The sequence below is a fragment of the Sinohyriopsis cumingii genome, chromosome 8, assembly GCF_028554795.1.
Source record: "Sinohyriopsis cumingii isolate HCF-2022 chromosome 8, ASM2855479v2, whole genome shotgun sequence".
NCBI lineage: Eukaryota > Metazoa > Mollusca > Bivalvia > Unionida > Unionidae > Sinohyriopsis > Sinohyriopsis cumingii.
The window spans coordinates 99,043,656-99,066,269 of record NC_142968.1 but is presented as its reverse complement, the minus strand read 5'-3'; the positions used below and the strand labels follow the sequence as shown (position 1 = coordinate 99,066,269).

Below are 22,614 nucleotides of genomic sequence, written 5' to 3'. Positions count from 1 at the left end.
AGATGATCTATGTTGTGGTGTTCCAAAGGGGTCTGTTCTTGAACCTGTTCTCTTCATTCTGTACACTCAGTCGCTCTCAAGTGTTACATATCATCATCCAGTGTCTCACCGCTTTTACGCTGATGACACTCAAATGTACAAATCTATCCACCCAACTGAAGTTGATGCTACCATCCAAGGTGTAGAGAGGTGAATTTCTGATGTGAAATCTGGATGACATGTAACAAGCTGCTGATGAATGATGATAAAACTGAGGTCATTCTGATTAAAACACAAAAACGTTCTCATTCACATCCTTTACCTCAAACAATAAATATCAGCAACACCAATATTAAACTCACGCAATTAGTACGAAACCTATGTGTTACTCTGGAGAGTACTCTCACATTACACCAATATGTCATGAACATATGCAAGGCTGCATATCTTGAGCTGAGACGCATCAGCTCAGTTCGCAAATATCTTTCAGTTGATACAACTAAATCAGTTGCAGTAACTCAATATCTGCTCCAGAAACTTCAAAAAGTTTAAAACACAGCTGCTCGGATCATGCTAAGAGTGCCACGATCAGAGCACACCTCCCCTCTGCTGTGTAACCTACAATAGCTAACCATTTGATCCAGAATCAAATACAATATTTTTTCTCTGTGCTAAGTTTCACTGACGGACTCCAGTCCAACATACCTTTACGACTTCACCCATGTGTACACACCAGCAAGATACTTACTCTCCTTTTCTGGCAATCGTATACTCATTATTCCCACTATGAAAACAAAGTCATATGGACAGCGTTCTTTTGCATAACAGGGCCCAGGAACGTGGAATGAATTGCCCACTGAACTTAGACACAAAAACACAGTGATCACATTCCAGAGGGCTCTTAAAACTCACTTATTTCGACTGCAAGAACAAACTTAAAAACCTAATAAGTTTTCCTTCCTTAAATATTCTCAGCATGTTTTCTTTATAATGTTTTCTAATTTCATGGTGTTTGTTTTTGTAATCAGATTATGATATGTGTTTTAGCTTATAGGTGTTGTCTAGTGTTGTAAAGAGCTTAGAGCTTCTAAAGATTATTCGCTATACAAAGTCCTCATTATTAGTATTATTACCTCTCTGTCCTTTACGCACGTTACGTCACGTGCATATATTTACAGTTTTCAGTGTGATACACGTACAGCTCCACGTCAAGTTATAAGAGTTAGGCTTGTCCATCGATCAATAATAACATTTCTAACTGGTTAAAATAAAATTCGTCATTTCAAATATAATCCAAGAAAATGTACGCTTATGTAATTATGCCAAGAAAGCAAATCTTCCTTCGAAACTACATAACTAGAGAAGAAAAAAACACACAATTCCAAGTGTATTATTATAAAAGGCAACTTACTAAGCAGCCTAGACGCTGGTATTTGTGACCAAACCGGGTTCAATTAACAAACGGGACAGTTAGAATTTATGTTTTCTCCAATTACACAACAATAGCAAAAGCAAACAAGAACACTAATTATTACATCAAGGACCACACATATCAAAACAAGTAATACAATACTTCAGGTACAATTAGTATATTAGAGCTTATTCTGATGACTGGTACTTGACAATGATTAGATTCATGTTTGAGTAGTTGTCGGTGTAAAGTATATTTACTACAGTTTAGAATGTGTAGGCATTATATTATTATTTCCAGAAACAGTTTTTTAAACTGTAACCTAACAAGGGCCTTGCGTGTAGAGAATAAAGTAAATATGTGGTAAGCTTGCTTACAAAGGTTGCTATGTATGCTATATTGCGTAGCTAGTAACTCTGTGACTTACTCTTGGTAATTGTATTTAAGCATGTACCTGAACTTCCCGGTACAATCAATAATGTATGAAGATTAAATAGATTACATGACAGTTTAGCCGGAATCGCACCGAGTTTAAGTGTCCAGACAAATAAAGCGAGCTATTTAGTCAGATAAGAAATCATCAGGATCCGAAGGACGTAATGTGTAAAAAATAAATTACAATTTGTAAAATATTTAGAAGCATTTGAGCTTATAAAGACCGAAACTACAAGTCCCGTTGCGCGTAAGGATTGTTTCCGTAGAGTGTCGTATACTCCAATATATAAGTCCATCATCAAACGAGGCCATATATTTAAATGCATGCTAAAATGTTTTTTCTTTCTGTTTCTTGTAGTAAGAACAAAGCATATAGAAAGCGTGTTTTCATGTCAAAACGCATGATATAAAAGCGAATATGTTTCACATGTAAAAGTATAGAATATGTTTTTAACATGGCATATATATATATATATATATATATATATATATATATATATATATATATATATATATATATATATATATATATATATTTGAGTATTTGTCTGACATTTATATAATATAACTTTATTCGCTGGTTCCTACTGAACATATAGATAGATCAACTGAATGAGGCCAGTGTCTGTTATAAATAATTTAAATATTAGGCACTCCCTTTCGTTTTTATATCCATCTGAAAGTAGACATTAAAATACCTCAAAGACTGATACCTTTTCTCAAAGTTACATCAGACTTGATTTGGCTGTATGCATTGTAAAGATGATTTTCAATCCAGATGTTATGTTGATGCCGACACAACCTTTTCATAAACCCTATATGACAGCGAATGCCATACTGTAAACACTTTTGTACCCCACCCCATAATGCAAAACCAGTGTATAACTAACTCATACATTTTAAGAACATTTTATTTAGGTTGCAGAAGGTTTCTATGTTTATAAGATATTATGTCAAGGTGTTATTATTTTATTCTTATCGACAACCTATTGTTCGTTAATTATTGCTGTAGGGTATGTAACTAAAGAAGTACATAACTGTCAGTGCGGAATGATTAACTTAACAAGACGGGTGTTATTGAGTTTCCTACCTTTATAGTTTTAGCAAGTATAGTATCATATTACAAGATTAGTTCAGCCAAATCATTATATACAATAGAATCAGAACTGAAAGAAGGCAACTGACAATATTTATAGCTCTGTTTCTCTCCTTTAAAGTAATAACATTACAATGGAAATGTAGGGCCGTAATGTGACATTACCAAATTCTTTTAGTCCTCACCTTTTGTAGGAAATTGTCAGAAGAACATGTTGTCATATAAGTTTACATTACGATATATAATTTTTATTTGGAGAAACAAACAATGAAACAGATAGAAACTTTAAAAAGGAAAATGTTATTGATGATTAGATATGCAGAAAATTGTCATTTTATAAGACTTAACGTAAACTAAGAAGCTATCTGATATCTTCCCTTCTGTCCTCTCGACATATATTTTAGTACCTGGGGTATTTCGGGTCCCACTTTTCCATGAGCGTACAATATGTTATCACTCGCAGAACATACTTTAACATTAGTAGAATATAAAGTATCGTGCTATTTATGTTACTATTTGTTCTTTCATGTCCTGAGATACACATATTTACTAATAACTTTGCACAACTTATACACTGAGCGTTATTGTTCAAATTATAGATTAATTCATACAAATACCTACGTGTTGACATTTTCGTTAAACTCTGGTTGCAATGGGTCATATCCCTTCTTAATAGAAATGTGGTACATTTTGCAGTTAGTAAAGACTTAATACGTATTCAGAAACTTGGTTAAATTACATTCTACAAATATAATGATGCCTTTATCGCTTGCATTTTTATGTAGGGTTCTGCACTGACCAGTTAGAAAGGGCCATAAAATGGGTTTATTGTTGTTTTTTCTTCATAAATAATAAAGGAATTTAATTATAAGCACGCAGTGATTTTTTAAAAATATTTTCTGTGCACAATATTCACTGCATTTGACACTATGACTTTTTATAATGCATTAATGTTAGTTTTGTGTTTTTCGTTAAAGAACGGCTGGGCTTTTTTTAGAAGTGAAATAATTGAAATCTTAGTTTCACAGTGCTAATTTGTGTGTTTGTTAGGCTGATGCGTATCTAGACCTCATATCTTATAAAATCATTATACTGTGTTGTGTGAGTCGGGTTGAAAATTTATCATGCGATGGTCTCATCTTATCCCATGAAAGTAGCGATAAGAGTAATCAATAAATACATTGAATTGCAATCTGTATCAGCCATTACGTATCCATTTTGTGGAGTGGTATACTTTTATCATTTCGCAATTACTGGAAATAACATTATGTGATACAAAACGAGGCTAGTTAATAATTGCATATTCGTATCGAGGATATTGACATGATTATCAGATTGATGTGCTAGTTTCTACAAGTGAACATATACATATAACTAGGCAACTAATATATCATTGTCCTGTTATTCATGGTGGTCTGTTCAAGCATAAAATATAACACATTTTTCTTTGATAACAACGAGACACAAAATATCAACATGTTCTATATTTGAAATGTTTTGGGATATAATGAATCATCTACGTCTGCTGAACCTTGGTTGTCACAATTCGTAAGGTAGCATATATTGACACATTTGCATTAGACTTAATATTTAATATCGTTCTCCTAATTTCAAAAAGATTCTTACTGACCGAAATATGGAGATAACAAGGCGCAATGACTTCTAAATAGCGGAACATATTACTAACATACAACCTCTATTTCGTAGTTAACGATAGTCGTAGTGTTAATTCTGATTGTGTCAAGCCCTCAGTTGTCGGGTTATGATAATAATTATGCATACTTTCCCTAGTTTTTTCACACCACTCCATGTCACACAGCAGTTTGTCGAGGACACTTAATGTATAATATATATTTTAGTATGAACGACATAAGAATGTCATAAAGGTGCAGTAAAGTTTTCTAAAAGCAAGACAAATGGTCTATGAAGTGGATATGCAATTGTTTGGAAAATTGAAATTTGTTTAGTATGCTCTCTCTCTCTCTCTCTCTCTCTCTTTCTCTCTCTCTCTCTCTCTCTCTCTCTCTCTCTCTCTATATATATATATATATACAGAACAGTGATTAAGGCGTTGCCTGTAGGTGATCTTATTCCTGTCTAATTGTGTTGTGTATTACATTAGAAACATGAAGTAATGGAGAAATTAATTGAAAATTGGTGAAGAAAAGGCATGTTGATATCTTCAGTATTAGGACGAACAATTCACTATAACGATAATGGTTATGTAGAAAAATGATGTGCAAATGAAATAGGATGGGCAGAAAATGAGATGAATTAATTGGTAGCTTGAGAAATCTAACATAGGCTGCCCCCAATTGTATAGATATTGCTATACGCAACTTCACAGTGTGAATATATATGAAAGTATCCATGTTCACTTATTGCAACCCAGTTCACACCTAGTATTTGTTGTTCTATAATTAATTTCAGTGCATTAGCGCGCATGCATTGAAAAGCAAAAGATGCAGAAAGTTTTTAACATATTGGATAGTGATCATACTCTAACAAAAACCAAGGTTATGCTGATTTCATTCTCCGGGAAAGTAGCAATTGCTACCGATTTGAAATATTTAAACAAGACAACAAAGAGCATTATGAAAGTTCTTCAGAAAGTTGTATATATACCTCCTTTACTTTCTCCCCAGAAACGTCACAATATACGAATGGGGAATCGTAATTTCCAAACAAAGATGTGTATGCTCATAATGCTTTAAAATAGTAACATTTCTACCATTTTATCAAGCGTGCTAATAACTTATCTTGAAATTAAGGTCAGGTCTACTTTTAATATAGTTTCCTACTTTTCATGTCTTAATTTGTTACAAGAAGAGTTAATTCAAAATTAAGCATAATTACTTTTTATGGGTGCATTATATGTACAAGTAGAACAGTGATGTTGCCAAATGAAATATCTTTAAAGTGATAACATCCACATTGCACTTATCAAAGCTTTTAAAATGCGTATAACCTAACACCAATATTATTACTGATAGGTTGCCAGCTCTTTGCTAGAGTTACAAATGAACATATATGATAGACAGGCCAAAAGCGTAAAAACCCACCAAAACAATAGTTCCTGTAAATTTCCATTACATTGATTCCTTATGTGTTGTGCACCTGGCTCCCAAAACACGGTACATATTGTTTTGATGTGTAATATTTATCTCAAATTGCATTTTATGCAGAATATGTTTCACTACCTAAACTGGTACAATACTGTATGTGAGAGCTACATGTTTGACTACCTATAGTGTTACAAGACAGTATGTGAAAACCGTATTTATTGTTGCAGTAATTGCATCTGTTTCAAGGCGGTGTAAGGCAGTCATTAAATAACTCTACGGAAATATAGTCAGGGTAATAAACCCGAAGAATGTACATCAATATGTCTTAAACATAACATTACTAGGAAGCAAGAAAACTGAACAAGTTCTTCTATTCACATATAATATACCTGACACGTATCATGAAAATTTACCGCTGGCAGTCGTGTGTATGTCTGTGTGTACTCATGCATGTATTGCAAATACTTGTCGTTGTACAATCTTTATTGAAATCAGATATTATGACAGAAGGGTAACATCATAGATGTACTGAATCTAAGTACATGTTATAATAGTGTGCTTTATAAATCTATCTAATCTTGTTTACAAACATGTTCCAAATATCTTAAAATGCAAAAATGTACAAGCATAATTGCATATGAAAATAAATTTCAGAACGAGGCATTATGATACAAAAATCATCTTAGTTACTTGAAGTATCAAAAGATAAACCACTTGACCAAATGGGCATTATCCCAGTAAAGGTTCTTTTAAATGTGATGTTCTTAGTGTATAATAAACCCCCACATAACCGTTTACCATTGCAAACCGAAGGCTGTTGTTGGCCATAATACCAAATGTATATTGGATCCAATAACAAGTTACCAGAACAACTGTCTTCACAACCTCAACGCTTCAATGAATGTCCTTATTATGTTTATTATAATGTTTACATGTTTAGGATGTGGCTTCAGGTTTCCGAATGCAAGAAACATGAGAGTGAATGCGTGCAATCTAGTTTATTGATTAAGAGGTCAGCATTCAATATTGTATGTAGGTAGCTGCGTCCTGCTTTACTGATTTAGAATGTACCAATGAGGAAATGATGCAGAACAATGCTACATTTCTGCACATTAATATATAGTTTTCGAATCTGCAAGCATATATATATATATATATATATATATATATATATATATATATATATATATATATATATATATATATATATATATATTTGTGTGTGTGTGTGTGTGCATGAACTTCCAATTAGCTGTTTGTCCTTTCATAGCTTCTGCATATAGGTCAAAGAATGTCAGCGTGCTAGAACTTGTGGTTAGCCTTCTTTTTATGTCTAGGTCTTATGTCATCTAATGTGGAGCATATAACATCCCATCTTCTTATGTTTAGCCTTTGTTACATGCAAAATCAAAATAATATTGCAAAGAGCATGTGGGAAAGTGACAATTATTAGCATACAAACTTATACCAGAATTTTAGATTGGTTACACAATTTGGAATTTGGGACAGTATTATAAGACTGAAGATGCTTTTTTTATTTTTATAAACAATGAACCTCTATCTATCTATCTATCTATCTATCTATCTATCTATCTGTCTGTCTGTCTATCTATCTATCTATTTATCTATCTATCTATGCCGGTTGCTACGGACAACTGTATTCTTTTTTTTTTTTTTAAATAGGAGTCAATTCTTTCCGTTTTGATGGGAGTTTTACAAACTCCGTTTACGCAAATTTTCACTCACTTACAGCGTTGTTGAGCGACTGTTTGTATCTCATATTTCATCACTGCGCCTTTTGTGCTCTAAACGAAGCGATATAGCTTTAACATCATAAAACTAATTCTGTACTTGTACATACATATTTGATATCAATGGAACCTTCTGTAACCATCAATAAAACATTGATTTATACCTTAGCAGCGACTTCTCGTTGTTCAAACTGACAATATTGTTCTGAAAAATCGTTTTATATGCAAATATTTAAATTTTGTCTTGGTTTTATGTGACTAAAAGGATAATTTGGCATGATGTTTTATAGTTTATGATGCATCCTTAATCATGTTTCAAGAACGTTTGCAAGGATTATACTACGCAGCAATTAATTATGCCGGAAACAAGGATGTATGAGTTGTGTATTGCAAACGCAGAACAGTTTGAAAGAGAATTTTGGATCTATCTAATCCCGAAACAAAGTACGTAATCTTTGCCAGATTACAAAATATTTGCTGGCTGAGGCGCTCCGTGTACACAAGATACATAGAGATGTTATATAACAAAAGAGGAAGGCACGGTATCAAAGCTACAAGCAAAGTATATCCACTTTAAGCTGCGGGAATGCATGAAATAAAATAGAGCATAAGTATAGCTACTAAGCTTGGCTCGAAACAGCAGAACAGGAAGTGGAGACCGCGAAGGATGACTTTGCCCACCATAGCTAGAATGAAAGCACGAAGCGTACCTTTCATTTTATAAAGCAACGCCGCTTGTTGCGTCCATTACCACACACATACACCTTGATTGGTGTGGTCGTCTTTGTTATGTCAAGTTACCGTTTGAGATCATGGATCCGTGCAAGAGCACGTACCCAAATCTGTATGATTTGCACAGCTAGAGAAGATTGTTTAATTGATGTCTAAAACTGAGAAATAAAATGGATTGATTATTATGATTGTGTTTACATCTTTGCAGCAACAATGCGGTACACTTATGATTTTTGCATTTCGGAAGATGCTTAGCCTCCCATTACAAAGCAGGTATTCATATTTAATTAGAAGAGTATGTGTAGTTTACCAGATGATTGAGATGATAGCCCTCCCTCTCAAACTCTATAACTGGTTGAACGGTTTTCCTAAAGACAGTTCGATATGTTATTCAAGGTTGCACATATTTCTCATGTAACAAGGATATATCGTAGATCACGAGAATACAGTCTGATTTACATGAACGAAACCTTTTGGAATGCCCACCAACTAATTAATGTGATTTTCCATGAAGAAAAATTCCCGGGATCTGAAAGTTGCCTGTACTCGTGTGCAATAGGTGATCGCTCATTTCTCCTCTAACAACACCGGAGGCATGTACTTTATACTGTGTGAAATAATTAGATTGTTTATATAAATTTGGGATGATCTTTAGATATACCGATCAATTACCGAATCTGGTAATATTCCAATAAAGTAACACTAAATCGAACATGTGCTTTTGTACCGTTTTACAACAACAACAAGACAAGATCACTGCTACAACTTCAAGTAGAATAGCCAAAGCAATTTAAATTACAATTTTTTTTCATATTACTTTAATTCATACATTAATTGATACTACTACTGTCATCACTAACAACACTACTACTAAGTAAACATCTGCTGTTACTATTATTATTACTGCTACTACAACTTAGAATACCACATTTAACAACGTTCTGGGGTATCTTCTGTTTTCTACAGTCTTAGTTTTGTTTCGAATTGTCATATAATTTGCTAGGCATAATCTTATACAAATAGCACGATACATGTCAATGAAGTTTAGAAATACCAGGAACAATTTCTTTCTCTTATTTCCTTGCGTTCACTGACATAAACCTAATAAGTATTATCGGAGGCTTGAGAGGATTAGATCTGTATTCATAAATGCAGACAGAAAAGTGTGATAATAATTGTATTGTTTTGCCGCTTGAGTTCGACATATTGAGTAGGCTACATGATCATCGCTGCTGGAAAACCTAATCCATCTGTAGGCGTTGGTATGGTGTAGTTGGTACATAGCTCATCCTACAAGGATCAAGGTCAGGCCTTAGCGGAATATGTGTTCTTCAGTTACGCACAAATACGTGTGTATGCTGATAACTGAGTCCCGGAGTGAGTCAAAACGGCTATAAAGTTTGTATTGAGAAAATCAGCAACGCAATCAACACAACACATACACTTAAAATGTCCAATGTAACGACTATTCAAATAATTTGTCTCTGTGCTAAATCACAACTCTTAGTTACATATTTACTAATTTAATGCCCATATACGAGTCATGATAACAGCTGAAAATATGTTCAAAATAAACTTATCTAACCAGTCTGACAACAGTTCAAATGACTCCTTATCCATACTACATTATCGTCTGAAAGAGGCTTTGTCTGAACATCTAGGTCAAAGCTAATTTGACCTTTTTATAAACTGTGAGCAGTTAGATGTACCTAAATTTTATTAAAGACTTGTCAACACTTGAAATCATACCCTGGATACGCAAACAAGTTCACACTATAACGTTTTTGAATACCGAACGTTTTTTTTCAAAGAATTTTTACAGCAATAATTATTAGTCTGGCTTGGAGCGTTCTATAATAATGTTTCTAAGAAAGAAAAAGAAAAAAAATATGTAGTTAAATGTAAAGTCGGACAAATAACCAGTGTCGTAGAATTATGGGTACACACATGCATTGGGTTTTCATTTATCTGGAATGTTTAACAGAAACGAGTTTTGAGTAAAATTTAAATTTGCGGAGGTTACAGAAGCAAACCTGATCGAAGGTTAGCCAACGAGGCAGAATTTGCATCAACTTCATCATTAAATATAGGTTGGCATCGCATGAATAAAAATATATTTATTCTCCATTATATAGTAATCACATCATTAGAATGAGTTGGAACAAATTCATCATCCAACATTGCCATTTCTATGATTTGTAATTCTGTGAAACGAGACAAATCTTATTCAATACATTTAAATTACTCTTATTACGTAGCCCACGATGCACGCGATGCTTACAAAATATATTTATTAATATGCGACAAGATTACTTGACTAATTTCAGCGTAGTTGCAATGAGATAGTTTATGAAATCATCATGTTGCGCTATTAAGCATGCATATATACACTTGTTTATAGCAAGCAATTATAATGTATTATATCATTAAACATGCGTTCGTTTATGTGCTTGCTTACACGACACTTCCTTAAATATAAGGATTTAATTTAACACTTGATTCAAGCAAAGACCAAGCAAATCAAAAGTGTATGAGTCATTATTTACTTAATATCATACAATAATTTATTTGATGATTACAATCGGTAGATTAAGTGATATACTTGAGTGTCTATAACAATATGCCTTGCTTTTCAGATAATTAATGATGTCCGAATCCAGACGTTGTATGTTTCTACTTTTGAGTACAATCGCTGGATGGTTATCAGGTGGGCAATAGTACATATGTACTATGTAATAATTTGTAAAATACACAATCATATATATATATATATATATATAGAGAGAGAGAGAGAGAGAGAGAGAGAGAGAGAGAGAGAGAGAGAGAGAGAGAGAGAGAGAGAGAGAGAGAGAGAGAGAGAGAGAGAGAGATACATATATAGATAGATCATTTGCTTCAATTTATCTTCACTCTCTTATCTTAAATTGGATCAATGTAACACATAGAGTCAAGAGAAAACATAGTATATTAGTGATGTAATTGCGACTGAAAATACATATCCACCAGAACCATTGCTGAAGTATTTTAATTCTTGGACGCAAGCAGAAGTGTGACAATTCCGACGATAATTATGTTGATGGCATAATGCACGCCTTACTGTCAATTGATCAAAGAGCACACATATATACAAATATAATTTAACACCATTTAAATGAAAATAAATTCAAGTTCGATAAATATTATCATCAGATTAAAGTCAAAGAAAGAAACTGTAAATGTACATACATTAATTCAACACAAGAGTGATCTAGTTGTGACGATATGTTAATATATAGTACAAAGCGTTAAACAAGTTTTCCAGATATATTGAGGATGGGAACTAATATGCTCATTGGCACAATTCAAAATATTATTGAAAAAATAACAGAGAGAGAGAGAGATTATTAGAGGATTTTAACAACTAATATTTTCGTACGATCATTCCAGATATAATAAAAATATAATACTTGTCATTATTATTATTATTATTATTATTATTATTATTAGTTTACATTATGAAATGAATAATTTCCCTCTAGGGTTCTCTTATCTTAAGGAATGTACAATTCCTGTAACCTGAGAGCTTCGTAGCATTGTGAAGTAGTAGCTGCGTTTCTCGAGATCTGGCTTTGATTTGGTCTCACATTTTTTTTAAGGGAGTCACTGTGTTTGTAAAGTATACTGTTCCTTCCATTAGTTACGACATTTCCCCTGGCTCTGGATTAAATCTAAGATAAGCTAGATTCCGATATTTTCAAATTAGTGTTTGTCCCTCATCTTATGTTATATACCGCGATCCGCCTGAATGTTAAATTACGGCATGATGTCAATATCAGTTTCCAAAACCTTTCTCTGCTTTATGATCGTTGCACTTGTTTAAGTACTTTATTTTATATATCTGGGAATTTTACTAGTGTAGGTCAATGTCAAGTTTGCAATGTTCATGTTTGTTAGCGTACACTGCTTGTTTACGGCACACACTGTTTAAGTGATTATCCGTCTTGCCTTTATTCTTCTGCATGCTGGACAACAATATAATACAGTGGCCCGTATCTCGCCTTTACATGTTCGACCATAGCTTTTGTTATTCAGCTGACATCATTAGTCTCTCTATTTGTATATGTAATTTTACCAGCCGAACTAGTCCCATATCGTCTGAATTTGTCTTAAGGTGCCCATGCTTTGCGTATGTCATGTTCTGTTTGTTTTTCGTTTTATGATAGTACGTCGTTGGTACTCTTTCTGTCTTCATTGTCTTAGAGGAGGTCTTCTTCGTTCATAATGTTTATCTTCTCATCTCTTCCTCGGCATGTACGGTCTGCTTACGTTATCGATTTGGGCCATGTAATATAAGTGCTCATTACTTCGAAGCTATAATTTGGTCAACTCTACGATTCCTGTCTTGTTTTTTGTATGACTAACCAATTATTACTGTGCTCGGTTTGAAATTACGACGCCAATCACTCTTAGTATACATTCGCTTGCGTGTCATTATTATTCTGCATTTTTACCTCGAGTATTATTCACTTATCTACCGATGCCAAAATCCTTCTGAATGTCATGGATCATAGTGTTTAGTTCTTGTACAAAGGACTATATCTTGCATTTAGTTCACCCATACAGTTTCGAGTCATCATTCAGCAGTAAGTATTTTTATTTCTTCTTAGTCCTTCCTTGGATGATGTTCTTGTACATTCGCAACGATGTCGTTAGGGTGTCCATACATTTAATAAATGCATCAGAAAGTAAATCTTCTTTGAAGATACCTCCTTTGGTCTTGGAAATATCCAGTATCCTGCCCAAGACGGCAATTTACATTCTAAAAATAATCGTTATCTTTCGGGCTGTCCATATTAGGCCGACACTTTACAAAATTACGACGGTCGATCTGTGTGTAAGTCTATTTTGTCGTAATTCCACGCCAACACGGTCTTCACAACCTTTTGCCCTAATATTGACTAACATATTTGTTGTTCATTTTGCCACACAACTGTCGCCGAAACCCCATCATGTACGTTGCAAATAGGTTGTATTCCATTTCAGTATAGAATTTGCTATTATTTTATATGTCTGATGTCTTGTTCTGCCTCATAACAAAAGTGAAATGGGGACTGGTGTACACTGCTGAACTATACACAGCCTGTCAGTCTAGACTTTTCCGGTTTCAACGTACGCCAACTTTCATAATGGTGGGTTACGGTAATAACAAATCATCTGTATGTACGGCTATTTGTTGATGCCGTTATTATTATATTAACAGTAGTAGTAGTAGTAGTAGTAGTAATAGTAGTAGTAGTAGTAGTATAGGAGATGGAGGACAATCATCTCATGACGTATACCGATTATATGCTATGAACTCATCAGTTTCAGGTGCAGGAACTACTCAGAAATATGTTTGCCCAGGATATCCTGTCCAAGTGTTTCAAAACATTAAATTCAATCCTTGCAATGCAGTTGTTACCCTTAGCAGAAATGGTGAAAGAAATACAGAGATTGCCATGTGGTCATATCAAAACTGCACCCTAAATACAACTATTTCACAGAACTACAATGGTCGGGTGTTTTTGGACCAAAATGGAACTATAACTATGAACGACTTCCATCATTTCGATCAGGCAAAATATGTCGCTACCTCTAAAGTGGATCAATTACCAACGATATACGAAGTACAGCTACATGTAATGGGTGAGTATTCAATTGTATTCGCGCAGTCCTAGCATATTTCACAATTTCTATAATAAAACCATTCAATACAAGTTGTTCGTTCCACGACAAAATCGTTTTCATATACTTGTTTTAGGATTGCATTCATATTCTGTAAGTAACGAGAACGGCCTCTGGATTTAAATGCAAGGCCAACTGTGATCACTGCGTCTGGAAATAAATTTTAAAACAAGTTTTTTAAAAATTAATTACGGGTGGGGCACCTGTGAGGGCGGGCCCGATTGGGCCAAATCGGTCCAGTCGGCCTAAGGCCGGCGCTGCATACATTTTCACAAAATAATAATTAAAATGATATCCTGTCCAGACCACACTGTGATTTGTATTACGACTCTATATAATTGATGTCGTATAGGATATTGCCAGCACGGTATAAATGAAAAAGAAACAAATCGCAAAATACATTCTAAAATGTACTCATATCTTGTACACAATTGCAATTTGTAATACTCTTGAGCGGACACCAAGTAAAGTATTCTAGGAAACGGGCACTTAAGTTAGTCCATTGCATGACATGTATTTATAGCTTTGGAACTATATGCTCAAACTTACCTACACCATGATCATGTGGTGCTTATCCAGTTTCTTTGAAGACATGAAACTGAAACAAGCTTCTCATACTAACACAAATAAATATGATGCTTTGAAGTTCAGAACATTTTTATTGGTATGAATCTTTGCACATATAAATATTAATGTGATAACTAGAATATTATATGTCTAACATCGACAGTCGCACCAAAGGAGGTTTGCAAGCCGATGATAGAGAAATTAGGAAACAGTCTCATTGCCAGACTGAAAGCTGATGATTGTGGCATTCCTGTAGCGATTCCATACTGGAAGGGTGATGATGCAGTTGCCAACACAGTAAGTAAATTCATTCAACCCTTACGTATTTTTCTGTCTATTCAGCAATACCATCAACGTTAGTTCGGTGGATATGTGCAATTACTTTTCTCATTTGTATGATGATTAAATACATTTGCCTACTTAATACAGTTTTAAATATAAATTCTTCATCTCCGACGTACCATCACTTTCTAATTAAATATTGCATTATTTCTCACTTAAAGAACAGTGCTCATATTTTGTTGCCTAAAGAAAGGAAAAATGTACGCTTTTCTGTAGTAAACTTGGTCGCTTCGAGTTTCATTTACAGGTTATGTTCTGATTCCTAACTTAAATCATCCTAATTCCTATGACGTTGAAAGACTCAAATTTCCGCTTCACACCTTAGTTCTCACTTGATAGCACCCTGGCATGACGTTTATTTTTGAGAGAAAGGGGGGAAACGAGACAGAGAGAGAGAGAGAGGGAGGCAGAGTGAGAGAGTATCTGAGTAGACTGTTCGGTTGATGGAGTGTGATGGTATTAAAGACTTGGTAAAATTTCAAAAGGCAATCTATAAAACAAGGCAAATAACCTCAGTGTTTACCTTTTTTGCATGAACACATGCTATTTTCTATAATCATTAGGACGAGGTAAACGAAAATCATTATTTGCGAGTAATGATTTCTTAGACATGAACAATACTGTTTAACAATCTCTACTATACATTTGATTGCACAAGTTTATAACATTTACCTGGATGTGTAAACCGCAATACATAACAAAATATATGAAATATATATTTTATTTAAAATTAATTGCATCAGAACTGTGTATATATAGTGGGCATCATCTTTGTCGCCGTAATTATTTTAATGACATTATGCAGATGCTGAAATAAGTCGCATAGGAGGTTTTAAATACAACGAAACAGATGTTTGAGCTTTATTATTTTATTCAAGCTATTCAATCGTTACTTCACTATCTTTTATTTCAAGGAGATGACTCCAATATGTTAGTGTTTAATCTGATAGGAAATAGTGTAATGGAAACAGAGTAAGTGTTCTTTATTTTGTTCTATAATTTACGTATGTTTATGGCTTTTTTAGGATTTAGTGATTATTTTTTCATTATAGGCAATTGGTGTTGGAAGATATTTCTCAAGCCGCGTATTTAGCTAGTTCCTAGGAGCAGACATCATCGTGTATATTATTCACGAGACATTTGATGGAATAAATATGTTTCATAAGATGGACCATCCCTATGCTGTTAGTAGATATGAATGAACTTTTGTGTTAGGGTATGAGACATGTCTCGTTGTGCATGGCGAGAAATGCTAGCCTTCCACTGGGGCACGTTTGCTGATGAGACAGACAAATGTGAAACTAGATAAAGATCAGTTTTTAGTGGTCATTAGGAACTTCAGAAACGTACTGTAGCATTAGCGCGTTTAGATACCATTTAGCTGACAACGGCCGTTGTCTTGGTGTCTTTGGAAGCATAGGAAACAAAAAGGGACATCAATACATTCTGAGACCGTTGCTTGCTTCCCTTAATAATGAGTCATCATGCGTGTATCGATATCTACAAACATGAAAATATTGCAAAACAATATTTATAAAACCGATTATTTTGACTTTAACGCTCATATAAGCAAGAAAGAAAAGGTTGAGATATTTTTTAACAGATTACAGGTTATGTAAATAATTCTTTATGACACTTATGTTATTCTTTACCTCCCTCTCCTTGTAATATATGACGTGATATGCGTTATCCATTTAATATGACAAGCTGATGAAAAAGTAATTGTGCGTAGGAAAACAAAGAGACTGCAAAACATTATTTTTGCAGCGACCTGTGCTTACAGACAGTTGCACCAATGAATCCCATAAGTATTGCTACTGTACGAGAGTGTATTAACGTGAATCGTTACTCTCCAATTACATTTAAACACGGGCGCAGGGGGGGGGGGGGCGAGGAACGTGACATATTACAAACGAACAGCGAAATAACAAGTCTGGTGTCATCACACGTTTAGATAAGGTACTGATTCGATATTTACTGAAGTTTCCTTCCGATTATTTCAGCTAAATAAAATTGCCTTTGTCCATTTTAATGTTTTATTTTGTTCGATTCACCTTTTTGTTCGTTTGCAAATTGTCATCTTTAAATGTCAGTATTTTAGTTTCCTACTTCTTCTAATTCAATAATCGTGTAGCAAATATTTTCAATGCTACGTTGTGTGTATGTGCGTGATTATGCGTGTATGTGTTTACTTAGAGCGGCGTATGTAAATCATATTTTCGGCACTGTATCACTAGTGCATTCACAGTAGATGACGCTGCCTGCTAAATTATTTTGAAAACAATTTTAACTTCAATATTTTCTCACGAATTCATGTGTTACTGATTCGTATTCAAAATAACATAAAATTCACGAGTCTATTTTAATTATTTAATTTCTCTATTTCTGCAGTGTTAGAGAAAGTAGTTTATAAACGTGATGGTACCAATCATTCAATGGCATGAATGCTATAATACTATTTTCTGTATTGAAGTTATTGAAATTGCTATTGTATAATGATTTAGGGATTTTAAATATGTTATTGTCGTTATTAGTAATAATATCTGTGTAAGATTACAATAATGGAGAAAATATGGTAATGAATATTCTGAGGTTTATCTTTATTCTGTTAAATGTGTGGAGTATTTATTGTAACTTTTCAATTTTAACGACAAGAGAATGTGAATGGCATATAAATGACTGATTATAAATAAATATGTTACTGCATTTGACTGGAACGTTTGGAACTTTTGGACTGTGAACATTAACATAGGGCTGAGTGAAAGCTCGGCATTCTAGCATTTGTTTTTGTAGGGATGAACACAAATTGTTTAATTGCCTTATAGCGTTAAATAAACCGTTATTTTGTAGTGTGGATACACTTGTGACATCTCTGTTTGGCACATGTATTGAATACATGGTCATCACAGGGCATCTGACACTTGCTTAATATTTGAACTTCCATGAGATTTCATGAACTTTTATTAGCAAATGAAACATTCTAGCATTAGCTAATATTTGCCAATTTTAGTACCATTACCTGACTGACTTTGGTGTGACTTTTTAATTTGATAACGAAATATGTAATATGCACAGAGTCAAAATATACATTTATATGACATTGTCTTTGAAATGTAATCTTGAATTTGAAGCTTTTTGAAAAGAATCTTTTCGACTTTGTATACATGGTATTGTTATATCACGCTACTCTTTCAACATTTATATTTACATTTACCTCAACTCGCTTTTATTTTTGCTTAGTACCACCCTGTTTTCTAAGTGGAGCAATGTTGAAACGGGGAATTGGTTCAATCACATTCTTTCAAAAATAATGACACCTGGAAACAATGCCTCGCTTTGATCGAATCTGAGAATGGTTAAAGCATACAATCTAATACTGAATTACACGTCGGCTTAATGTTGTATGGGTTTGGAAAAGGAATAAAATAAATGAAATATTAAATCCTTTACTTCGTGCTGGCATCTCCTTATGTGTTATGGAATCAGATTTATCATTCCAGTGTTGCGACTCTATTGTGTTAAACTAAGTAACACAAACGAACGAAAACCAACAGGTTCAGCAAACTTCAACAAATAATTTATATCACTGGAATACAAAAGTGAAAATTTCAAAAGAACTTCCAATATTACGAATAAATTCCCACATAATCCTAAACGTACAAAAGTATTAGATTAATGCCGAATGCATTTCAGGGTGTTCCAATTGAATTACAATCTTAAATGTGTTGATGTACCAACATCCTGGAATCGTGTTGATTAATTAAGAGTCATGGGTTACCACAATTGTATAATCAAAAATGTATCTAAATGAATTGGCAATAATCTCAAAATATTGATTTAGTCACTAAAGTATCAATGAGCGCTTTGTAATTCCAATAAATGATTGAAATATATAAAGCCCCTAAAATTTGAATAAAACACATCTAAATGAATGTGTCTGCCAAATAGTTTAAGACATGAATAAATACTTCTAATGTAAACATCCTTAATATAAAAACCAACGACACAATAAAAACAGGAACAGGACAAAATGTTCATTTCTAGAACATTCAAACTTTTAAAGAAGATAAAGTTTAAAAATAGCATGAAAATATCAGTAGACCATGGCTTTCCTAGCCGAAACCAATGTCCTAAACTCAGGTCCCGGTAAACATTGTGCCATAAAAGTAATAATTATCTTCAAAACTAATGGCTACAAATTAGCTATGAAATATGTTGTTATAAAATGCATATTTAAATGCATATAACAAGTGATAGTTGCAGCTAATACTTTAAATATGTGTTTATTTCTGACAAAATACTATCAAGAAGGTTATTTCCCGTTGGATTTGAATTTACCGTATGTCCTTCATATTGTCCAATAATTGCTCCGTTAAGCAATATTTTGTTGATGCTTTGGTATGTAACAACGTTCATTTAAGCTGTATTTGTTTAAGAATAGTTTGAAAGAAACACTGGCTGATTATTAGATTTATGGAATTTGTCAGTGTATAAAATGCCTGCGAATGATAAAAAAAACAACTGCTAATGAAAAACAATAAGCACAAACAACGGGAAAAACAAATAAACGCACTGGAGCAAATATGAGATTTAGTATGAAACGTGTTCTGTAAAATGTCAGCATTAATAACTCTATTTTATTTAATGTTACGCGGCGATCAAATGATACTACATTGCAATTTTGCTTCAACAGTTACAACGACGAAACTAATACTTTATAACTATGTTCTATTTCAGAACGAAGCAATATTGAAGCTATCTCAAGGAAAGGAGGCCGGTGAATATTCTGCCTGCATTAAAGGTCCTGCCTTAGATTGTGCGACAAACTTAACGCCAGAGGACTACTGTTCGACATTTACTATAGAAAGAAGTAAGGCTTATTTAACTTAAGTTCTATCACACTGTAATGTCACAGTATTTATGCCTGGAGGTAAAATAAACACAGCAATACGTAAAATATCTAACTTGAGCAAACATAACTAAATTAGTAAACATTGTCAATTAAAATGCTGATATGGGATTTGACGGATTAATTAAGGAAGGAATCATTTCATAAAAAGTAAATAAGAACAAAGAATCAGTCAGTCACATCGCCTTGATATCAAGGTTTGAGCGTGTTGGTATACTAGTATAGGTTGTACCAGCCTTTGAGACATTTTCTCATTGTATTTTGTGATTATATGATTAGCATAATAAAGGGGGTTTCACGGTTGCAACGGAGTTACTGATCGTAGCACATAAAATTAACGTTCTCAGCTCCAATGTGCATGTCCACAAAAAATTTCCAGTTATGGATGGTTCACCGTTTTACACTTGGTTAGCGAAACATAGAGAACAAAGGAAGGTATCTTAGATGTATTACAGATCATTATGGTTAAACCAATTAATCCATTATATGTGTTAAACATCTTTTGTTCATACTAGGAGAATAATTATAGACATTAAATCAGCTAATAAGATTCAGTGTCCATACTTAAATTATATCAGATAATTCAATAGCATTTACTTTCCATACCTAAAGGATATCAAATAATTAAAATAAATACACTATCCATACCTGATAATATAGATTTATTATCCATAATTTCAGATACATTTATAGGAATATTTCACTCTGCTCTCCGATTTAAACATTTATTGCACATTTTTAGTTATAGAACTTTAACGAAAACAAGCTCAACAATTTGCATTTTTATATGTTGATATATCCTTCTTTCTCAGTTACTTTCGCAAGGCTAATAGTTCGTTTATAACACGAGTTAAGAAAGCTATAACACAAGTTCGATAAGAAAATTATAACACGAATTCGATGCATCAGTTCATTTGTAATGCTGAATTTTTTAAACCAGAATTTTTTTTTATTTTTAAAATAAATGGAACAGAGTATTTTAATGTATTCAGAGGAACTTAACAAAGCAATACTTACATTAGCTATCATAACGATAAAGGAGTGTAATTAATACAGACGGAATATTTATTCATATTTGGGTATAAATATCGTACAATATTCAGATTAATTAACATGCTCAATGATTGTTTTTCATTTTCTTTTTGAATTTTAAAACATCAAGTATTGGACGGTACATGAAATAATTTTCAGCATGATTTTTCTTTGCTTATACTGACACGTAATAACTCTCAAATGTTCTGGGTCTGTAGACAAAATTTCTGATTGCCACCAGCAAATTCATCTGGAACAGCCTGCTTAAAATTAGTTTATTTCTGTTTAACTCTCCTTGCATCAAATATGTAAGTTTTAAAGATCCAGTTATTTCACAGATTCCGTCAAATTACTTTGGTTCGCATTTTAAATCAATATTGATCCACGTGACCGGATGTAAAATTGCAAACAGTATGATTTAAAAAAGTGACAGCTTGTAAGAATATGCTCTACAAGTCAATAATAAATGGACACTACAAATATTCATATTTATAGTCTTTATCTGTCATTCACTCTTTCTAACGTAGCATCATTTTATACTCGTTTTTAACCAGAAGTATGTTTATGTAATCTACGTATGCGAACACACGTTCGTTTGAGGATATACATACCCATGCACCAGATGAAAGGAGACAGACATATATACAGACAGACAGGCAGATAGGTGAGAGCCACAAATGTCCTATACATGCATAGTGCGTCTAACATCGACATTTTTCCAAATTGTATACTCTAAAATTTCCAACCGTTCAAGGAAATAAAATTAGAATAATCATCAAGGATTATTGAAAAGTATAATGAACATTAATAGAAAAGCCAAGGAAATAAAATTAAAATAATTATCAAGGAGACTCGTACATGCGCCTGTCTATTCAAGCCTGGTTGACATTTGTGCATTTTGAAGAAAAAAAACTCAAGTTATTTCATAAAAAATATAATGAACATTAATAGAAAAGCAACAGTCTAAATCAAAATAAAAGAACCTTAAGAAGTTAGAATTTTTTTCGTTGTCCTTCAACCTCCATTAACTGCTACGATTGAAGCTGTACAAAATAAACACATTTTCATAATTCTTCAACCAAGATAAATTGCAAGAACTTTTTACGCAGCGATACATTTTCGCACAATCAAATCAAGTAATACAAACTAGAGCATAAGGTAGTAATGGAAAGATAACGAAGTTCTGAAATGGGCAAACAATATTTATTTGAAAGCTGGGAGCAGCGCAAGTTAGTGACAAAATATAAAAGATGTAAAAATAATCGATCATTTAATACTCTTTTTTTACCAGAAGTATGTTTATGTAATCTACGTATGCGAACACACATTGATATAAGTTCCTTTCATAAGAAAATGAGATATCGATCCTGCTTGCATAATGTGAGCGGTCTGTTACATTTTCTTGATCTACATCTGCCATCTTAATTGACTGTACTATACGGAAGTGAGTTGCACCGATATGCCGTCTGGTGTTTTCAAGGGGAGATACTAACCGTTAAACCCCATATAGCTTCCAAATATTTCTATATGTAATTATGGTGAAGATGCTAAGCCTGATTAAACGATGATCTGAGTGTTTTCTGTTTGTCTTT

At 33.4% G+C, this 22,614-nt stretch overlaps 1 protein-coding gene across 3 annotated transcripts in view; it reads left to right on the top strand.

Annotated features, from left to right (window-relative positions):
* LOC149794223 (uncharacterized) overlaps positions 1 to 22,614 on the top strand; it is an 81,765-nt gene that overhangs the window by 29,733 nt on the left and 29,418 nt on the right. For 2 of the 3 annotated variants that reach the window (XM_089968338.1, XM_089968336.1), the window contains exons 2-5: positions 11,106 to 11,176; positions 13,813 to 14,133; positions 14,903 to 15,036; positions 19,819 to 19,951. In XM_089968338.1, the coding sequence (XP_089824464.1) occupies positions 11,113 to 11,176; positions 13,813 to 14,133; positions 14,903 to 15,036; positions 19,819 to 19,951 (652 nt within the window). In that variant the 5' untranslated portion in view covers positions 11,106 to 11,112. The remainder of the gene's footprint in view (positions 1 to 11,105; positions 11,177 to 13,812; positions 14,134 to 14,902; positions 15,037 to 19,818; positions 19,952 to 22,614) is intronic. The other variant, XM_089968337.1, reaches the window with a different exon arrangement.